Source organism: Crocuta crocuta, unplaced genomic scaffold, assembly GCF_008692635.1.
Source record: "Crocuta crocuta isolate KB4526 unplaced genomic scaffold, BGI_CrCroc_1.0 scaffold153, whole genome shotgun sequence".
NCBI lineage: Eukaryota > Metazoa > Chordata > Mammalia > Carnivora > Hyaenidae > Crocuta > Crocuta crocuta.
The window spans coordinates 663,363-682,297 of NW_027529525.1; the positions used below are offsets into that span (position 1 = coordinate 663,363).

The following is an 18,935-nucleotide window of genomic DNA, read 5'->3' on the forward strand; positions in this document are numbered from 1 at the left end:
ACATTCTGCACTAGCCATACTGGCATCCACATTGTTCCTAGAACTTACAACCCTTTAAGCAAAACTGTAAAGACTTTTACACTTGCAGCTTTCTGTGACAGCTGTACTCTCCACAGAGCCACATAGCTAACTCCATCACTTCTTTCCTGTCATGGCTTATATATAATTTAAAAGGAAATGCATTCCCTTAGGATCTATCACCTTATGCTGCTTTCTCTTCCTATATTGTACTTGATATATTTCTATGTATTTGATATTATATATCTATGTATTTGTTTATTATGTTGATATAAATTCCATAAGAGTAGAGCCTTTATTTGTTTTTTCATTGCCGTCTTTCTCATCATCATCTGAGAAGTCAGAACAGTGTTTGAACCAATGTTAAGTGCTCAATAAACACTTGTTGATTTTAGGGATATAAGGATGCCCAGTGAATACAAACAGTAAAATAAAACATCTTTAGAGCAGTTCAAAGGGAGGTGTCCTGGTCATTATTTTAAAATGTGGGTGGCTCAGTCCAAGTGTCCGACTTCGGCTCAGGTCATGATCTCATGGCTCAGCCNATTGCATGTAAAATTATAAAATTATTGTATAATCTTATTGTAAATAAGCTTCCTAACAAACATTATTAATTCCATTTGAATACTGGTGCATTTTAACAAGGTCTCAGCTTTTTATTTCTAGATTTGTTTAGTTCTCTTATTTACATATTATTGAATGTGTCTAGGTTTTTTTTCTTAATTGCTAGATTAGTGTTTGCTGGCTGATACTTCCACTTCTCTTGCTCCCAATGTTGCATTAAAGAAAAATATTTAGNCATTTAAAAAAATTTTAAATGTGAAAGCTAGGAGTAGGCCAACAATTTTATTAAAAAAAGGAAAATTATTCAGATTACCCTGAGTTGGCTTCCTCTATGGCTACAGTTAAAAATTAACATTCTAGACATTTTATTATAATGAGCATTATTCCTCCTAAGTGGCTCTCCCGGTTNGCTGGCTGATACTTCCACTTCTCTTGCTCCCAATGTTGCATTAAAGAAAAATATTTAGGAGTGCACAGTAATGCCTTCTAAATAATGTTACTTTACAAAAGTAATACCTTGACAGAACTTGGAGACTGTGGAATGATCCAAGCTAAAACGTTTTTGCTCTATAAAATGTATTTGATTCGCCTTCTTTTCTAAAGTCCATTTACCTCCTTTCAATATCTGCTTTCCAGGAGGCTATGCAAGATTGATGGAGACATTAAATCGAAAAACTAAAAGAGAAAAAAAATGTAAATGTCAATTTTCAGTTGACTTTAGAGGAGATATATTGCTTAATAGAAACACGCAGGAAACAATGCTAGTGGGCTGTAAATCCCAGATTAATTACACATTTTCAATATTCTTTGGAGCCAATGCATATAACTGAACTTTTTTATAAAGCACTGTAATTTTATGATTTTTAGCACTAGCCAGTAAATTTACAAGCGTTAGTATTGGAATACGTGATTTTGCTCCTATTACCAAAAGCAAAATTACTGTGCCTTAATACAAGCCTATTAGATCTCTGTTCCCACATCTTTTATTTATTGATTTCTTAAAAATCTGTGTCTTGTGTTTTGTTGTACAATCAGCGATATAAATATACTTCGATTGTTGAAAGATTTGAAACTGCTAAGTAACAAATCTGTGAATTAACAATGCTACTCTAAATGATCTAGGAAATGTCATTGTAAGTGGTAATATCAATACGTATTTTGGTTCATTAGCAGAATACACAATGGCTATTTCTAGTCTTCTCAGTCTCTCTGTGTAGCCAGTTTGTATTGTGATGCCTGGCCTAAAGCAATTCTATTTTTAGTTCTAATGCAACAGTCTTAAATTGCTTATTTTCTGTTTACTAAAGTCATCCTGTTTGTTACCATGGAAACCATGACAAGTGCTCTAGCTAACTATTTTATTAAATGAATTGAAGATGTAGCTGAAGACTGTGAAGGTACAGCATGTCATTCTTAAAACACATTTTTCAACATCTGTAAAACCATATCCATATTTATAGAAAACACAAAATTAATTATAAATAAGTTCTCCTACATTTCAAATCTGGGAGACTATTGACATTTGAAAATCTGAATCATAACTAACACATAGGCGTCCCCAACTTACAAAGTGCCCGTGTTCTAAGAGTGTTTTTGTAAATCAGTTCCTTGGAAATTAGACCATGTTTGCCAATAGAAACAATTTCCTAAATAATAATTAGATCTTCAGACCCACCCTCAAAAGCTCTTCCACCTGTGATGTCTCAATCTAGAGTAATATGAGCAATAGCCTTTGTTCTTGGCTCTGGCAGTAAGAGCTATGTCGCAGGGATGAGGATGAGAAAAAAGGAAAGGGTTTTATCGTACTTATTTTATTTTTAATAGCTCATGCAAAGGACCATGAGCTATGCATATTCCATTTTGGAATATGAGCATCCACTGGTCTTCAGGGATGTTGGGCTTCCAACTACATTCTCCTGTTATTTGCCAGTGCCCCTGTCCTCCTCACACTCTTGATCTCTCACTTTCTCACATCTCCCTCTGAAACCTGGACCCTCTTGCTCTGAATCTGCTCCTGCCTCTGCACTGAATCATTATTTTCAAGATTCAAGATGGTCCCAGACAGATGTTTTAAAAAAAAACAAAAAAAAAAAAACTAAAAAAACAAAACAAAACATTCTATTACCTGAATAATTGAGACTCTTCCTGAAGTTTTACATTTAAAAAATACCATACTTTTGAACCCAAACAAATCCCTAACCTGAGGTTTCCACCACCATTACTAAAAAAAGAAACGTCCAGTGGGTAAATATGTAAGCTGCTTTAAGGAAATACTTGATTCAAGAAGTCAATCAGAAGTCAACTAATTTAAAAGAAATCAACTTCTTGACAGTATTCTCTGAATTTCAGGTCTTGGATTTTTCTGTTCGAGGATGGGTGGCAGTAATTTGTTATAAATTGAGTCATCCCTTTGTTCATCTCCTGTTCAGAAGATTCTAATACAATGTATATTTTCCCCATAAATCCTTTAAAAAGAATATCATATTATTGGTTGAAGGAATCAAATTAACACAATAAAATATACAAAATTTTGTTTTCATTTTCTAACAGATTACAAACCAAATAATTATAATTTGGGCATTGTGAATTTTGCAGGAAAAAAAAAAGAAAAGAATTATTGAATATATTTAAGTCAGAGTCAATAACTTGCCATTTTATATCCAGGAATTTAAAGGGAGAAAAAAAGGAATAATTTGCTTAACACTAAAATCAAAAAGACATAAGATGAGTTATCTTCATTGTTTATACAGCTATTTTATGTAATTCAGAATTATTCAAAATATATGAGAAGGTTTAGAATTTTTCTATAAAGAATATACTTTTTGTTCTTTATATTATTATAGTAGTGTGTGTGAAAACAAATGAGATTTGATATTCTGTTTTTCCATAATGTAGCACCTGAATTTGCCTGTAAAGTCTTTATGGAAAAATTTGTGCATTTTTATGGAGACATCTGTATATTGAAATATAAAATAAAAGTCTAATTATTTTGTTAAATCTCAGTGACTATTTATAATGGAAAATTCTAGGGGGTGATTAGAATTTTAATATTACTAACATCTCAAAGTGAAGGTGTATGTTTGACCTAACACTCATTTTTCATCTCCTTAGGGTCCACTTTCATTTGTAACACTCACATAATTCCGGTGAAAAACCAAGAGGGTGTGGCTATGATGTTCATCATTAATTTTGAATATGTGACAGATGAGGAAAACGCTGCCTCCCCAGAGAGGGTAAACCCAATATTACCAGTCAAATCGGTAAACCGTAAGTAATATTCTGCTACTGTAGTAATTTTAATACATTCTTCTTTTTGAGTCAGTTCTCAAGCTATGTTTGCATTTTAAGTAAAATAATTTTATATTAAACAAAGTCATAGCTGCTGTTACTCTTTGGTGCTTTACAGAATTGATCAGTAGCTTTTAAAGCCATTTGACTTGGTTATACCATTGTTAATTCAACTAGTCCTCTACCGATGGTTGTTTCCACATTTTGGTTATTACAAATAATCCCAGAATGAATTGTAAACATGTATGTATGTGTTTGGAAAATTATCTTCAGGTTAAGAGTCTGTAAGTGGGATTCTTAAGTCAAAGGGTAAATGCATATGTAATTTTTTACGATACTACTAAACTCGCCTTCCCATGGTTTGAACCATTTTACACTACCACCAGTAATTTGTTAGATCTTTTCTCTAAAGCCATGGTAACAGAGTAAGTCAGTCTTCTCGATATTTATCATTATGATAGGTGAGAAGTAGTACCTCAATTAGTTTTAGTTTCATTTATCTTATTATGGAAGAGGGTCATATATTTAGGCACTATGGATATTTCTTTTTCTGCCAACTGTCCATTTCCTATATACATTTTTTGTCTTTTTCTTTCAAATTGTAAAATAAGTGGCAAGTCTCTACCCCAGCAACTTTTTTTATCTTTTCCTAATTTTTGTCATGCAATGGTTTTGTTATTGTTCGTTTGTAATATATCTAAATTAATGAACCTTTTCCTTTGCTGATTCTGAATTTTTGAGTCATTTTTAGAAAAGTTTTCACCATTCCAAAGATGGAAAAAAAAATCTTTTCCTAGAATTGTATGATTTTATTCTTTTTTTTGTATCTCTGATAGATTTTGTTTATCTTGGTTTATGGTGCAAGATATAAATTTAATTTATCATTTTATCAATGCTCTCCAGTTGTTTCAACATCAGTTATTAGAAAGCCTATCTTTCCAGCAATTACTTGAGATGCTACCTTTATCACACACACTAAACTTCCTTTATGTGCTTGAGTATATTTCTGGACTTTGTGTTCAGTTTTGTTGGCATATTTATCATTCAGATTCATATTGTTTTAAATGTACAGTTGATCTCTGATATGACATGCTCCCTTTGACATTAATGTTCAGGGGTTTGAGGTTATTTCTTGCTAAACATTCTGTATGAACTTTATAAACAACTTGTCCAGAAATGGAAAAACTTCTTTGGGCTTTTAATTGGATTCTCATTACTTTTATAAATTAATTTGAGAAATGTTAACATCTTTAGGATGTTGAGTCATTCCGTACAAGAATATTATATGTATTTTCATTTTTAGGTCTAATTTTTGTGTCTTTTTGAAGTGTTTAAATTTTTTCTTATGCTTTAGTTTGCTACTTGGAATTTAACTTTTTGTTATTGCTGCTATTATATATAGAATCTTCTCTTTCATTATATCTTATGATTATTTTTAAGGCTAATGATATTTTTTCTTTGTATGTTAGCTTTATATCCTACTATCTTAATGAGTTTTCTTAGTTTTCAGTGGTTTTTACATTGACTCTTAATGAGTTTTTCAAGTGTCTATCATATCAAATAGAGATTGTTTTACATTTTTCTTTCCAATTCTTATACATCTAATAGTTTTCTTTTGTTTAATTGTGCTAGCTATTATACTTCCAACATATTATGAAAAAGTCATTGATGATAAATATCATGCCTTCTTCCGTATTTTTGTAGGAATGCCAAGTGTTTTTCATTCATTCAAATGACAGTATTTGAGTTGTATGTGTTTTATACTTGCAAGGTTTTCCATTGAGTTATATTTATTTAAAATGGGTGTTGAAATTTATATGTTTCCTTTTCAGCATCTGTGGAAATGAGTGTGCTATTCTGTTTCTTTATTTTTACAATAAATTTTATTAATGTGGTTACTAACATGGAACTAGTCTTGCATCTCTGAAAGGAGTCACATTTGTATGATTCCTTGATGAATACCATTTTATACCATGATGTATTTCATTTTGTACTATGAAGTTGGCCTCTCTTTATCTAAAAATAATTTAGGATCTTTACATCAGTGTTCATTAGGGAGACTGACCTGTAATTTGTGTGTATGTCTATGTGCATTTTCGTCAGGTATCAGTATCAGTCTATAATTCCTTCAGAAAATAATCTGGAGATTATTTTTCTATTTTCTGTGCTACAGAACCATTAAAGTTAAGTATGATTTTCCTTGAAATCCTCTAGGTCTGATACTATTTTATGGAGTAGCTCTTTGACAAATTTCCTTTTCTTTCTATCTCCAGAGATTGGACTATTCCAGTTGTCTATCTGAACTAGTATCAGTTTTACTAAATGTTATTTCTCAAGAATTTTAGGTAGATTTAAAAGATTTATTTTAATACAATTATGCAAAGTTATCTTTTGTTATTTTTAAGATTTTTTCAGTTTTATTTTCTTGTTTATATATTTAAACCATCTTCTAGTCTTTCTTTGTTTTAGTTGTGCTTCTTTATACATTGTAGAGTGAAGTTGTCTTTTGTTTCTTATAAGAAAATATAATACTTTTCTTTTAAAATAAATTATAATAGGTACTTATATTTACTGATATAACAGGTTTTTTCTTAGTACTAATATAGTCTATGTTAAATATACTCTGTTTTTTAAATGTTTATTTATTTATTTTGAGAGAGAGAGAGTACATGTGAGCAGGGGAGGGGCAGAGAGAGAGGGAGAGAAAGAATCCCAAGCAGTCTCTCTGCTGTCAGCACAGAGCCCAATGTGGGGCTCAAGCTCATGAACTGTTGAGATCTTGACCAGAGCCAAAAATCAAGAGTCAGAAGTTTAACCAGCTGAGCCACCTAGGTGCCACTTAAATATACTGTCTTAAAACATTTCATTATGTTATGTTTTCTTTGCTTTTTATTAAAAAAACTTTGTGCGCTTTTGGTTTGTTTTATCTTGTTTTTGCATTTATTTTGATATTTGAGAATATTTGTATTTTTAATTTTATATAATGTCCTTAAAATCTCCTCCTTTCCCTCAGACACTGTATTTTGATTCCTTACTATGAGGAAGAATAAAATTAGCCTGTAATTCTTTTTCTTCCCTTTCCACCATGTAATTTTAGTGAATATAATCTGTTCTAATTCTTATCCTTGCACTCTTAAGAATGGTCTTCTATCATTCAGTTTGTCAGTTTAAATTATAATATTTTATTCCCAATTTTTACTAACAAGGTACTCAGTGAACTTTTTCTATATTTTCTTCTACTCTCATTTTGTTTTATTGCAGTATTTCTAGTTGGTCAGAGGCCAAATATAATGTTTGCATATTTCTCACTTTTTTTTTTTGGCTTTAAATTTCTAGTGAAATATATTCAGTGCTCACCATTAGTCTTTCTCCCCTCACCTCCTACCAAGAAGTAGTGTTTTTCCAAAGCCACTAACTAAGGTCTTGTGCATTTTTCAAGTCACTTTTTATAGTCTCTCTAGTAACCAGTGCTCTGACCAGTCAGGTCACAGACCTGCTCTCGGAATTTCTTACGTAGTGTGGAGTCCTCCACATTTGTGCGTTAACCCTATTTGATATGTGTTCTGTCACTCCAGGGAGACCTTCTTACTTCCCTTTTCTTCATTACGTTTCTGCTGAACTCATTGCAGTGTGTTTACTGGAACCAATACTGCTGGTTTATTTCCCTGCTTATATGTAAATTAAAGTGTGCAAAGTCTCTGTCTCTAATTACTCTTTAGGCATAATTTATGGATATAGTTTTTACTTGTCTCATTTATTGGTCTCTATGGCTTTTAGGAAGATCCATGAGGAAATTGAAATTTAGCTATCAGTTATTGTCTGTGGGGAGCCAGAAGCCTTGTCACAAAACTTTAATATTTGAAAAAAGAAATTGTTATTCTATATATAAGTTCAAATAGCAAGCTATATCTAAAATAAAAATATATAGTCCCAAAAGCCTATATTGTAAACCTGAATATAATACTAAATCAAATATATACCAGCTGAGAAGTTTTGATAGTATCAGATACTTCCTTAGGTATGTCCAAATGACAGTACAGTGTTATATTAAAGCAGTAATAGGGGAAATATATTAATGTAATGTGATTCCAATACACTAAATATCTTACTCTGAACAATATCACACTAGGGGGAAACTTTTTATCAAAATCACCAATGTGTCAGTCTCCCTGGTGACATATTTAAAAACAAAATTGAGACACTTAAAAAATTATTATGATACTAAAGTCTTGTTCCTTTAAGTTGATGATAATGTTTATTTCTTTATATCTCCCACTAATCAATTCAGGCATTATTGAATGATTCCTGGGAGTATACTTTAGGTAATGTCAGCCTGTATTTTGGTCATGAATGTCAATAAGATTTGTTGTTTGGGGGGATACCTGATTTTGTTTCCTCATCGTCTTCACAAATTCTTCATTTTTCCCCTATAACAGTTTTCTTGCATGATCCATTAAATTGGATGGACTTGAAAAAGGAAGTAGTAGTATATCAGCAGCATAGCAAAAAAAGAGAATTTTTTTAAAATAAAGTATTCATTTCAAACTGAAATACAAATGGAGAATTGAAACTTCATTTCCTTGAATGGAAGATAATCTATACAGTAGCCTCTCAGGATGTAATACATAATCCATGCAATTTTATACTGTGTTTAAAATAGCATCTCATGTATATGCCATAGCAAATTCAGTAGAGGTTGCTTTTTAGTTTGTGAATATGAGTGGTTTCCTTACACTGCAGCCGTCACTCAGAGAGAAAGTCGTTGGAGAAAGTATAAATATGCACATAAAATTGTTTCCAGAGGATTACAAAGGCCCATTGTTTACAACCAGTATATTGGTTTTCATTATACCCTTTTGTCATGTTATGCTGTGGAATTTCCTTTACTTGATGTCAATTTTTGAAGAGTTGATTTTTAAATCAGGCAGAAAAGTTAAAGCGAGACAAATTGAACTTGGTAGCTTCTGATACTACCCAATTTCTACTTTGTGTTATTTCTGATCTGGGGGAAATCATGGTTCTATTTTTTTTTTTTCTTAAAGTATAATTTCACTATCTGTGTAAAATACTGATATTGGTTATTTCAAACATTATTGTCCCAGTGGTGACCACCAAAACAAACAAAAAAAAAGAAACAAAAGAAAATCAAATTTTCATACACTTCTTTTTACAGAAACATATTAACCTTCAAAATGCCTAATTTCTTATATAAATAAGAAGTGTGTACCCACAACTATATGGTCACTAATCTTCAAAAACCAGGAAAGTATATCCAATGGAGAAAAGACATTCTCTTTAACAGATGGTGCTGGGAGAACTGGACAGCAACATGCAGAAGAATGAAACTGGATCATTTCCTCACACCATACTCAGAAATAAATTCAAAATGGATGCAGGACCTAAATGTGAGACAGAAACTATCAGAATTCTAGAGGAGAATATAGGCAGCAACCTCTTTACCTCAGCTGGACCAAATTCTTACTAGACATGTCGCTGAAGGCAGGGGAGACAAAAGCAACATGAACTATTGGGACTTCATCAAGATAAAAAGCTTCTGCACGGCACAGGAAACAATCAACAAAACTAAAAGACAGACTATGGAATGGGAGAAGATATTTGCAAGCGATGTATTTGACAAAGGGTTAGTATCCAAAATCTATAAAGAACTTTTAAAACTCAGCACCCAAAACAAATAACCCAGTGAAGAAATTGGTAGAAAACATGAATACACACTTTTCCAAAGAAGACATCCAGATGGCTAGTAGACACCTTAAAAGTCCCTCAACATCACTCATCACCAGGGAAATACAAATCAAAACCACAAGTAGATACCACCTCACACCTGTCAAATGGCTAAAATAAACAACACAAGAAGCAATAGGTGTTGGTGAGGGTGCAAGAAAGCTGAACCCTCTTGCACTGTTGGTGGGAATGAAAACGAGTGCAGCCATTCCAGCCAGTATGGAGGTTCCTCAAGACACTGAAAATAGAACTACCCTATGATCTAGCAATTGCACTATTAGGTATTAACCCAAAGGATACAAAAATACAGATTCAAAGGGGTACATGTACCTCAATGTTTATAGCAGCATTATAAACAATAGCCAAACTATGGAGAGAGCCCAAATGTCCATTGACTGATGAATGTATAAAGAAGATGTGGTATATAATATGTATATATAATAGATATATAATAGTGGCATGGACTGATGAATGGATAAAGAAAATGTGGTACATTATATATATATATATATTATATATTATATATATAGTGGAATATTACTCAACCATCAAAAAAATAAAATCTTGTCATTTGCAATGACATGAATGGAGCTAGAATGTATTATGTTAAATGAAATAAGTCAATCAAAGAAAGACAAGTACCATATGATTTCACTCATATGTGGAGTTTAAGAAACAAAACAGAAGAACATATTGGAAGGAGGGAGAGAAAGAAGAGAAGGAAAGAAACCACAAGAGACTCATAATGATATAGAACAAACTGAGGTTTTATGGAGGGGTGTGGGTGGGAGATGGGTTAGATGGGTGATGGGTATTGAGGAGGGCATTTGTTGTAATGAGCACTAGGTATTTTATATAAGCGATGAATTCTGCTCCTAAAACCAGTATTGCACTATATGTTAACTAACTTAAATTAAATTTTTAATGTTTATCTATTTTTTTAACATTTAGTTATTTATTTTGAAAGAGAGGGAGAGAGAGAATGAGTAGAGGAGGGGCAGAGAGAGAGGAGATAGAGAATTCCAATCAGGCTCCCTGCTGAACATGGAGCCCATCACAGAACTCCATCTCATGACTGTGAGATCATGACCTGAGCCAAAATCATGAGTTGGATGCCTAGCTGACAGAACTACCCAGGTGACCCAAGCAACTGAAATTAAAATAAATTTCAAAAAGAAGCATTTAAGTGTGTGGGTGGCTGTGTATGTCCCTGAGTGCTGGGATTTAAATGAGAGTAATACAGAAAAGGCTACTGTTTGTCTGAGAAGATGTGAGTTTATGTAAATTTAACTGCCTCTCCTGAATGAAGACAAAACAAAGGAAAACCTATGAAATGACAACACAAGAAATGCAAGCGAGAAGAAATTGAAGTATTAAATTGAGAAGCAATAGGAAAGAAGCTAAATGCACAGTAGAAAAGATGTATCATAAAAAGGGACAATGATCAAAAGGGCTGAGAAAATTCTGGAAACCTACAGATTTGTTTTGCGTCAAATGAAGTGGTGAATAATTTCTCAGTTCAAATGCCTAATTTCTGGGTCAAGAACACTACCCAACTAAAATAAGCAGCTATCTCTGGGAAAAACTAATTTTTCACAGGTTAAAGGTATAGAACCAGCCACAGATAAATTATTTATTTACCCTGGAATCGAGCAAGTACAGGAGAGAGTATTATACTGAAAAGTCTTATCAAACTGATAAATACTGCATCATTGAGTCAATTAGTTGCTACATAAAAATATAAATTCCAAATGAAATATATAACTAAACCTTTTCTCATTGATGGTTTCTGTAAAAGCCCTAAAATCTGAAGAATGGAAATGATACTAAATGGAAGAGAAGATTGTAGTTTTCCTAGCAACGAAAAGGCATCACATCCACAGGAACTAATGGAATGGGGAAAATGTTTTATTTTTTTTTTCTGTTCTAATATCTGTTCCTATAAATATTTGCACAATGTAGAGGATAACCAAATTATGTGTTTTTGGTAACACTATTAATTTCAAAGTTAATAGTCATCAAATTTAAGAAACTTTCACTTTATTGTTTTAAATAAAACATATCAACATTTCACTTTAAATTATTTACAAGTATATTTGAGCTTCAAATGTTGAGTTCAATTTTATAGCAAGGGCCTAGGATCACCAGTCTGACTCTCTCTCTCTCTCTCTCTCTCTCTCTCACACACACACACACACACACACACACACACACACACACCACTTTAATTTGTTAAAAAATTCTCAAAGAAGTTAGAGGGACCTCAATTAAACAAAAAAGTCTTGATTAAAATATACATCCAAACAGAGAACAAATGCATTCTATGTTTTTATCTTATTTTAAAACCAAAGATTCACTTTGAGCCACTATAAAAAAGTGATCTTAAGCTCATATCCCCAAAACTTCAGCTAATAACATTTTCACTCTTCTCTCATCAATTTAAAAGTTTCTGTTTAAATTTAAGCCTATTTAATTTACTTTGACCATTAGTGTCACAAAGCTCTGAAGTGTTCTCATTTTCCTAAACTTGAAATATTTCCCAACGAGAAAACAGGCCCACATTGTTTCATTTACTTGCAGAAAAATGGTGAACTTTGTAATTTATAATTTAAAAATAATTATACTGCAAGTCAAAACTATACAGGAGATCCTAATTTTTTTTTCAGATTCTTCAACTTTTTCCTTTGGCAAGTATTTTAAACTTTCACCAGGCTTCTTGTCACTCTTAACCTTAAGTCACTCATTTGTCCCCACAAATAATCCTACCTCCCACACCTCCAAACAAAGGGAGGCGTGCAGGCAGGAACTCCTTTAACAAGCTCATCCTCAACAAAAATGTCCCAACAGTGTTAATTGAGGCTTAGATTACACTTGCAACCCATTCTCTCCTCCAATCCTTCAAAACCTGTCCTCACCAATCCCACCCTCTGCTCCCAAAATTTTCACTGGCTCTTTTTCCCTGTGGCTCACTCTCATGCTTCTGAAAACAGCCTGTACTTCAACAGACACATTGTTTATATCTCATAATATTTTCTCAAAGTTTTAATTAGTTAAGTTTGTTGCCAGCATTTAAAAATTGGAAGATTACATCTAAAATGAAGATCTCTGGCTTATTTTGGAAAACACAAGTATCTGACTGCATGGTTGCAATAAGCTGAAACAATACTGGCCACACCTCTTGACGGGGTCTGCATTCCGACTCCGCAGTTGTCCTTATCATCTGTTTCTACCTGGTTTTCTTCATTTATGCTGTCTCTTCCGATAGGCATGCAGACTTCCCACACTTACTCGCTTGCTTCTCTTATTTCCTTAATTTCTCTGCTCGCTATAACTGAGCTCTCTATGCTGTACTCTCTGTTACCTTCTAGGTTGAATGTACCCTGTTAAATCTGATTCTCTTCTCTTTGTTTTATCTTCCATGACACCATACTCCTTTGTTTCTTTTGATCTCTGTGGCAGCTAATTTTGTACCATTTTCTTATTCCTCTTACTCTACTTGTAAATGCTCTTTGTTTACCTCCCAATAGCTACTCTTAGTATTCGTCTCCTTAGTCATTTTCTCTGTATACCCTGGATGGGCAAACTTATCCATGACCTACAGGGTAAAGACTCCCTCACAAATCAGTATCTCTAGCCCATACCTTTCTCTGGACTTTCCTTACTACTTAGAACGTCACATATCCAACTGTCCACTGGACATCTCCTTTGGAAGATTTTTAAGTTTCTGTAGATTTAGCATTTCAAGTTAAGACTTGTCTTTCCCTCTCCAACTACCATCCATCAAAAACTCCCGAATGGTGTCATCCAAGCCACTACAGCTGGAAACACGGGGATTATGCTAATCTCTACTCATCTCTTCTCCTAACCAAAGTGATCAAATTCTGCCAAGCACACCTTGTGGCTATCTCTCTTGTACAGCCCAGTGTATTTGCCTACTAGGCGCCCAAAACATCTTTCATGGGCTGATGCAGTGGTCTCATAACTGGTATCCCTGCTTTCAGCCTCTTTACTTCATGATCACATGTCACACTACTTTACATCAAATTATGTTACCCAGCTTTTTATATCCTTTAAATCGTTCTTTCTTAACTAACAATATCAAACTCCAAAGTCCTGTGCATTATACAAAATACCTGTGGTTTGATCTGTGATACTTCTTTAGCTTTATATTCTATCCCTTCCCCCCATCACATCCCATATTTCAGTGGTGGTTCCTTAAAACATGCTTTATACCACCTTGTTTGTACAACATGGTATCCCCTTTATTTGAGTGCCTTCATCCCTCTAGGATACTTGCTCCAAAGTATACTTGCTCTTTATGTGTGAGAACTGCTCTTTATGTGTGAGTTCTTAACTCACCCAGGAAAATGTACCTATTCCTGCCTCTGTGACATCACAGTACCTCATGCCTGCCTTTACTACAACATTGATCATATCCATTTGCCGTGGACAAGTAACATAAACAACTGAAAAATGCCATGAATAAAAATAGAGAGAAGTGTGCGGTCTGTAGAAAACTGGAAAACTCCTTCCTTATTTAAAGTGGGCAAGAACCCTTCACCTCTAATACATAGCAGAGATGTTATTTTCCTTTCCATGCATCCCCAACCTTTTGCAAATAGTTAGTATCCAATACATATTTGTAGAATAACAACAAAATGAATAGGTTATTTTTGATTGAGTAATTAAGATTGGTTTTTTAAATTTTCCTACTGAATGAGGCTTAGTCAATGATTCACCAGTGTAAGACCATCAGCATCACCTTGCAACATGTTTGAAATGCAGGTTCTTGGACCTTACATCAGAACAAATGATTCAGAAACACAGCAATTTGGCAATTTATGTTTTAACAAACCCTTCAGTTCATTCTGATATCTGCAAAAGTCTGAGAACTATTGGGCTATGTTAATTAATGTCCACATAACACTAAAGATAAATTTTAAGTGAAACTAAATGTAAAAAAGTATAATAAAGTTAAATTTTTATAGTTTCTTATTCTTACAGTTCTTTTCAAAAGTGAACTTTTCCATCTAATTTAATCTTATTAAGGTATGACAAAGGAGATTCCATTATCTTTGAAATGATTAAATTATACTCTCCAAATCAAAGAATGTCTACTTTTGTGTTTACTAAAAGAAAAGTTTGAATTACTCCAAAAGCATTGACAACAACAGCTAAGTCTCTACACACAAAATGCAGTTGGTAATTTAGGCAATAATCTAACTAATTTAAACCACTAAAAATGTATTCATATGCCTTGGACTCCATATCCTGAATAATTGACACATCAAATATATATTTGCCTGAATAGCTGCATTACTCCCTCAAATTTGCATATCAGTTTTCAGACCTCAAGCTGAAGAACAAAGAAATTTTCTATATGCTGGTTTCTGAAAGGGCACGTACAGTGTTTTTACTATTCTCCATTGGAGCTGAAAGTTATTCTTTAATTCAAAGATGAAGAGCTGCAGTAGTAATATAGAGTTTCCCCCTCAGCGAACATTACTATGGAAACAATCTATTATTCAGATGAATTTAATTAAAGGTTTTACAACGTAACTAATATTTACTATTATCAGGGGTTTGGAAGTTTCCTCTTTTCAAATATTAAATTTGATATAAAAAAGGAACTATGACATGGTTGCTAAAAGAAATCTGGGAAAATTCCAGTCACAGGTTGCAATCAACTTTATATTACGTTTCCCCTCTAGAATTAGGGCAAAAGACATATTTCTGAGAATATGCCAGAATTTCAGGGAAATTGCTGGCAGTTGAAAAAATTGTGTTTTATCTCTTTATTAATAATGAATGTTAATGGCCATCTAAATCAGTATATCCCTGCCAGAAACTCCTCATGGGCATATCATTTGGAGAATTTTGTTACCTAGCAACCAAATCAGGGAGAGTTTCTGTTCATACTGCCTTTGGATAGCTGGTGTCTGTACCATTTGTGTTTGGAACACTCCATCAAGAGAGACTCTATCAATGTGATGACTGTATGGTCATACGAGGTCAGTTTAGGTTAAGTGTTAATACATTCACACAGTTTGAGTGGCTTCTCTAATGGCATTTGGAAAAGGAAGAAATCTATTGAAGAGAAATAAAATAACGCCATTAATAAAACACACAGTGATTTATTAAGTAGTTATCACAGAGAAAGAAAACTGATTAGGTGTATATACTACTGATGTGTTTGTTTTCATTCCCAGTCCCTCTTCACTGAGATATTTTAACGTTGGGCAGCTAAATGCAGCCCACCACCTTGTCCTGTTTTCTGTCTTATATCTTTTATCCCGGACTTGTTTTTTCTGCATCTCTGCTTTCATGATGACCTGGCCAGGTTGGAAGCAGTATCTCTCAGACATCATCAGCATTTGTAAACCTGTTCCAGAAGTTCTTGCTGCTGCTGCAGCTCCCATAATCACTCTCACTGCTACTGCAGCACTAACTTCCCCACGTCTACACATGTGCACCATGCACTACTGGGTCAGGATTTACATTGCATCAAGATTCCAATCCGGTCTCACACTTACTGCCTTATTATAAGTTGCTGCTTTTTCTTTGGTGTCTCTCACCCTAGGAAATCTTCCACGAGTCTTAGTTTTTCAAGGCATTACTGACCATCTCTGCTCCCTTAAAGGGTCCTACATTTAGCTTTAGGTTTACTAGATCGATGGGCCCTCTGATGATCTTTTGTTGTCACTAATATCAGGACCTAACTGGCTGCACTGCCCCATTTGTCACTCACTAATCACATTAACCAAGTCAGTACTGAGTTCATACTGAGTGATCCTTTTTCCCAGTCTAGCAGCCAACTACTGCCTTCTTGGAAATATTATGGGTTGTTCTAGCAGCCTATGGGCAGTATTGTATATTCATTACACACTAGGGAGTAGGAAAGATTCATCTCCTTGGAGGGTGCCTCAATGGAAATTTCTCCCTAAAAAGACAGGACAGATATGTCAACTATCTTGCCCGTTTCTCCCATAAAATTCAATCTGTTGCTCTCTCTGACTCAGAGATTAAAGTCATGTTTCTCTCCCCATCTGGAGCTATTTAGCTGTAGAAAAATCTCATGGTGATTTTAAGGCTTCCAATATAAGTGTCAAATTGTGAATACTGTGATTTTAGAGAGGTAAATCAACAGTAATTCACAAATCCTTATTGCATGATAATAGCTGAGAGTTGACTTACTGCAGATTATAGTTTTTTTTCAGACTAAAATCGTGCTATCGTTCTTGCTCTGCACTGTGGACACAGTGCTACTCAGCCAGACCCCTTTTCAGGCCTAGGGCAGCCTTGCTGGCAGGAATATCTGCTGCTGAGTGTGCACAACTCTGCTCCACTGACAACTGTAGTCCAGGGCAGGGAACTGCCCTACACAGGGTATGGACCTTCTCATGGCGTTGTTGTAGCAGGTGACTGGCTGATGCTGGGAGACAAAGACCAATACCCTGACTTGAATATGGCATCACTCTGGAAGGGCTATTCTAGCTCCAGAGCTCCCTGGAGGGGTGGCTGAAGCTTCCTTTGCATTTTTGCATGAGAGTTTAACCCAAACCTGTTTGCTCTCTTAGGCATATCTCCTGAGAACAATCCTCATAAGACCTTTGGTACAAAACATTTCTTGGGGATCCAACCACCCACCACCTGTACTCTTTTGTGAGGAGAAATATCTCTGCTCATGGTCTTTACAATACTCTCCATTTCCCAACCCCCCAACCATGTCCCTTCTTTACCCTACTATATTCTCTAGTTTGCATGACTACTTGAACTTAACTTTCTCTCTACTTTTTAGTCCATAATTCAAATAAGCAGAACCAAGCAAGAGTAAATTGTTTCTGATTTACATTTAATATAGGCATATTAAATATATTTAACAAATATTTAAGAGAGAGACTATATATTTCATATATATTCAAGAGAGAGAATATGAAGCAGGCTCCATGCTCAACCCAAGGTAGGGTTCAATCCTATGACCCTGGGATCATGAGCAGAAATCAAGAGTCAGCAGCTCAACTGACTGAGCCACCCAGACACCCCTAGTAAAATTATTAGGTAATCAAAGTTCTAAGAGTTTGCAGAAATAAAGAGAAGTTGAACCAAGGAAATGATTGAGAATTGGTAACTGTGAGGAAATTCATTAATTAGCAGTATATGGAGGACTTTTTGGAAATATTTGCTTTTTTTTTAATTTTTTAATGTTTTATTTATTTCTAGGAGAAAGAGAGAGAGAGAGAGAGAGAGAGCAGGGGAGGGTCAGAGAGAGAGGGAGTCACAGACTGAAACAGGCTCCAGGCTCTGAGCTGGCAGTCAGCACAGAGCCCGACGCGGGGCTCGAACCCACGAACCGCGAGATCATGACCTAAGCGAAAGTCAGACGCTTAACCGACTAAACCACCCAGGTTCCCCTGGAAATATTTGCTTTTCTGCAAGAAATATTATTTCTGATATTTCCAGGTTGATTCCCAAATTGGAAAAACTGTTTCCTTCAAATTCTAGTAGATAAGAACGAGCTCCCAGGATAAGAGAGAAAGAAAAAGAGAAGTTCAGATTAATGAGGTCTTCTGTATTTAGAGAAGTTTAGTAAAATGATTTTCTAAACATTACCCATTGACACTGGAGATAGGGCAGAAATATAGCTGTGATCATTATAAATTTGTGAGAACTATGATTGGCATAAATATATAAGCAAATAAACTCAGAACTAGAAGGAATATTAAGAGTCAACTACTCCCAGGGAATCCTAGAGGACGTTAGCAGGAGGGTTTTCATAGGGAGAGATCATTTGTTAGTTATCTTCTGAGATCATAAATAAAATTGTGTCTATGCATTTATCTACATTTATTTAGAGGAGAGTTATGATTTTTCTTAAATACTCAGGTGGATATTTATGGCCCAAGAAAACACCAAATCTTGTGTAAAACTCCAATTAAATAATAGAAACTGCTGTTTTATTCTGACTTTATCCTCAGTTCCTGTTTGGCCTTAGGCCAAGTATTTAACATCGTTGCATATGTAGATTGGATACAAGCTTTTTTAAATAGAAAGATAATGGATTAACTGTGTACCTACTTGGGTGAGAAGTAAAAGGTTCTCAGTTAAATATGACACAGGATACATGAAGATGAAGCTTCCAAACTTACATTTAGCAGCTTCATGAAAGTGACATGTTCTGAGAAAGACATTGTAGCAGTTGTCCATTCGTGTATGTGGGAAACTAGATACCTCTTAGATGAAAATGGTATGTTTAAACAAAATCATGTTTATGTAAGCAGTTTATCAGAACTTACAATTACTTGGGAGAATATGTAAAAATGTGA

The 18,935-nt window shown here is 34.3% G+C and overlaps 1 protein-coding gene and 1 long non-coding RNA gene across 2 annotated transcripts in view; one reads left to right on the forward strand and one right to left on the reverse strand.

Annotated features, from left to right (window-relative positions):
* LOC144229047 (uncharacterized) overlaps positions 1-8,331 on the reverse strand; it is a 48,202-nt gene extending 39,871 nt beyond the window's left edge. Inside the window, exons 1-2 of the long non-coding RNA XR_013334340.1 lie at positions 8,253-8,331; positions 1,099-1,257 (exon numbers count right to left, since the gene is read on the reverse strand). This is a non-coding gene — a long non-coding RNA (uncharacterized LOC144229047). The remainder of the gene's footprint in view (positions 1-1,098; positions 1,258-8,252) is intronic.
* KCNH7 (potassium voltage-gated channel subfamily H member 7) overlaps positions 1-18,935 on the forward strand; it is a 479,156-nt gene that overhangs the window by 320,811 nt on the left and 139,410 nt on the right. The window contains exon 3 of the mRNA XM_077760989.1: positions 3,694-3,849. Coding sequence (XP_077617115.1) covers positions 3,694-3,849 — 156 coding nt within the window. The remainder of the gene's footprint in view (positions 1-3,693; positions 3,850-18,935) is intronic.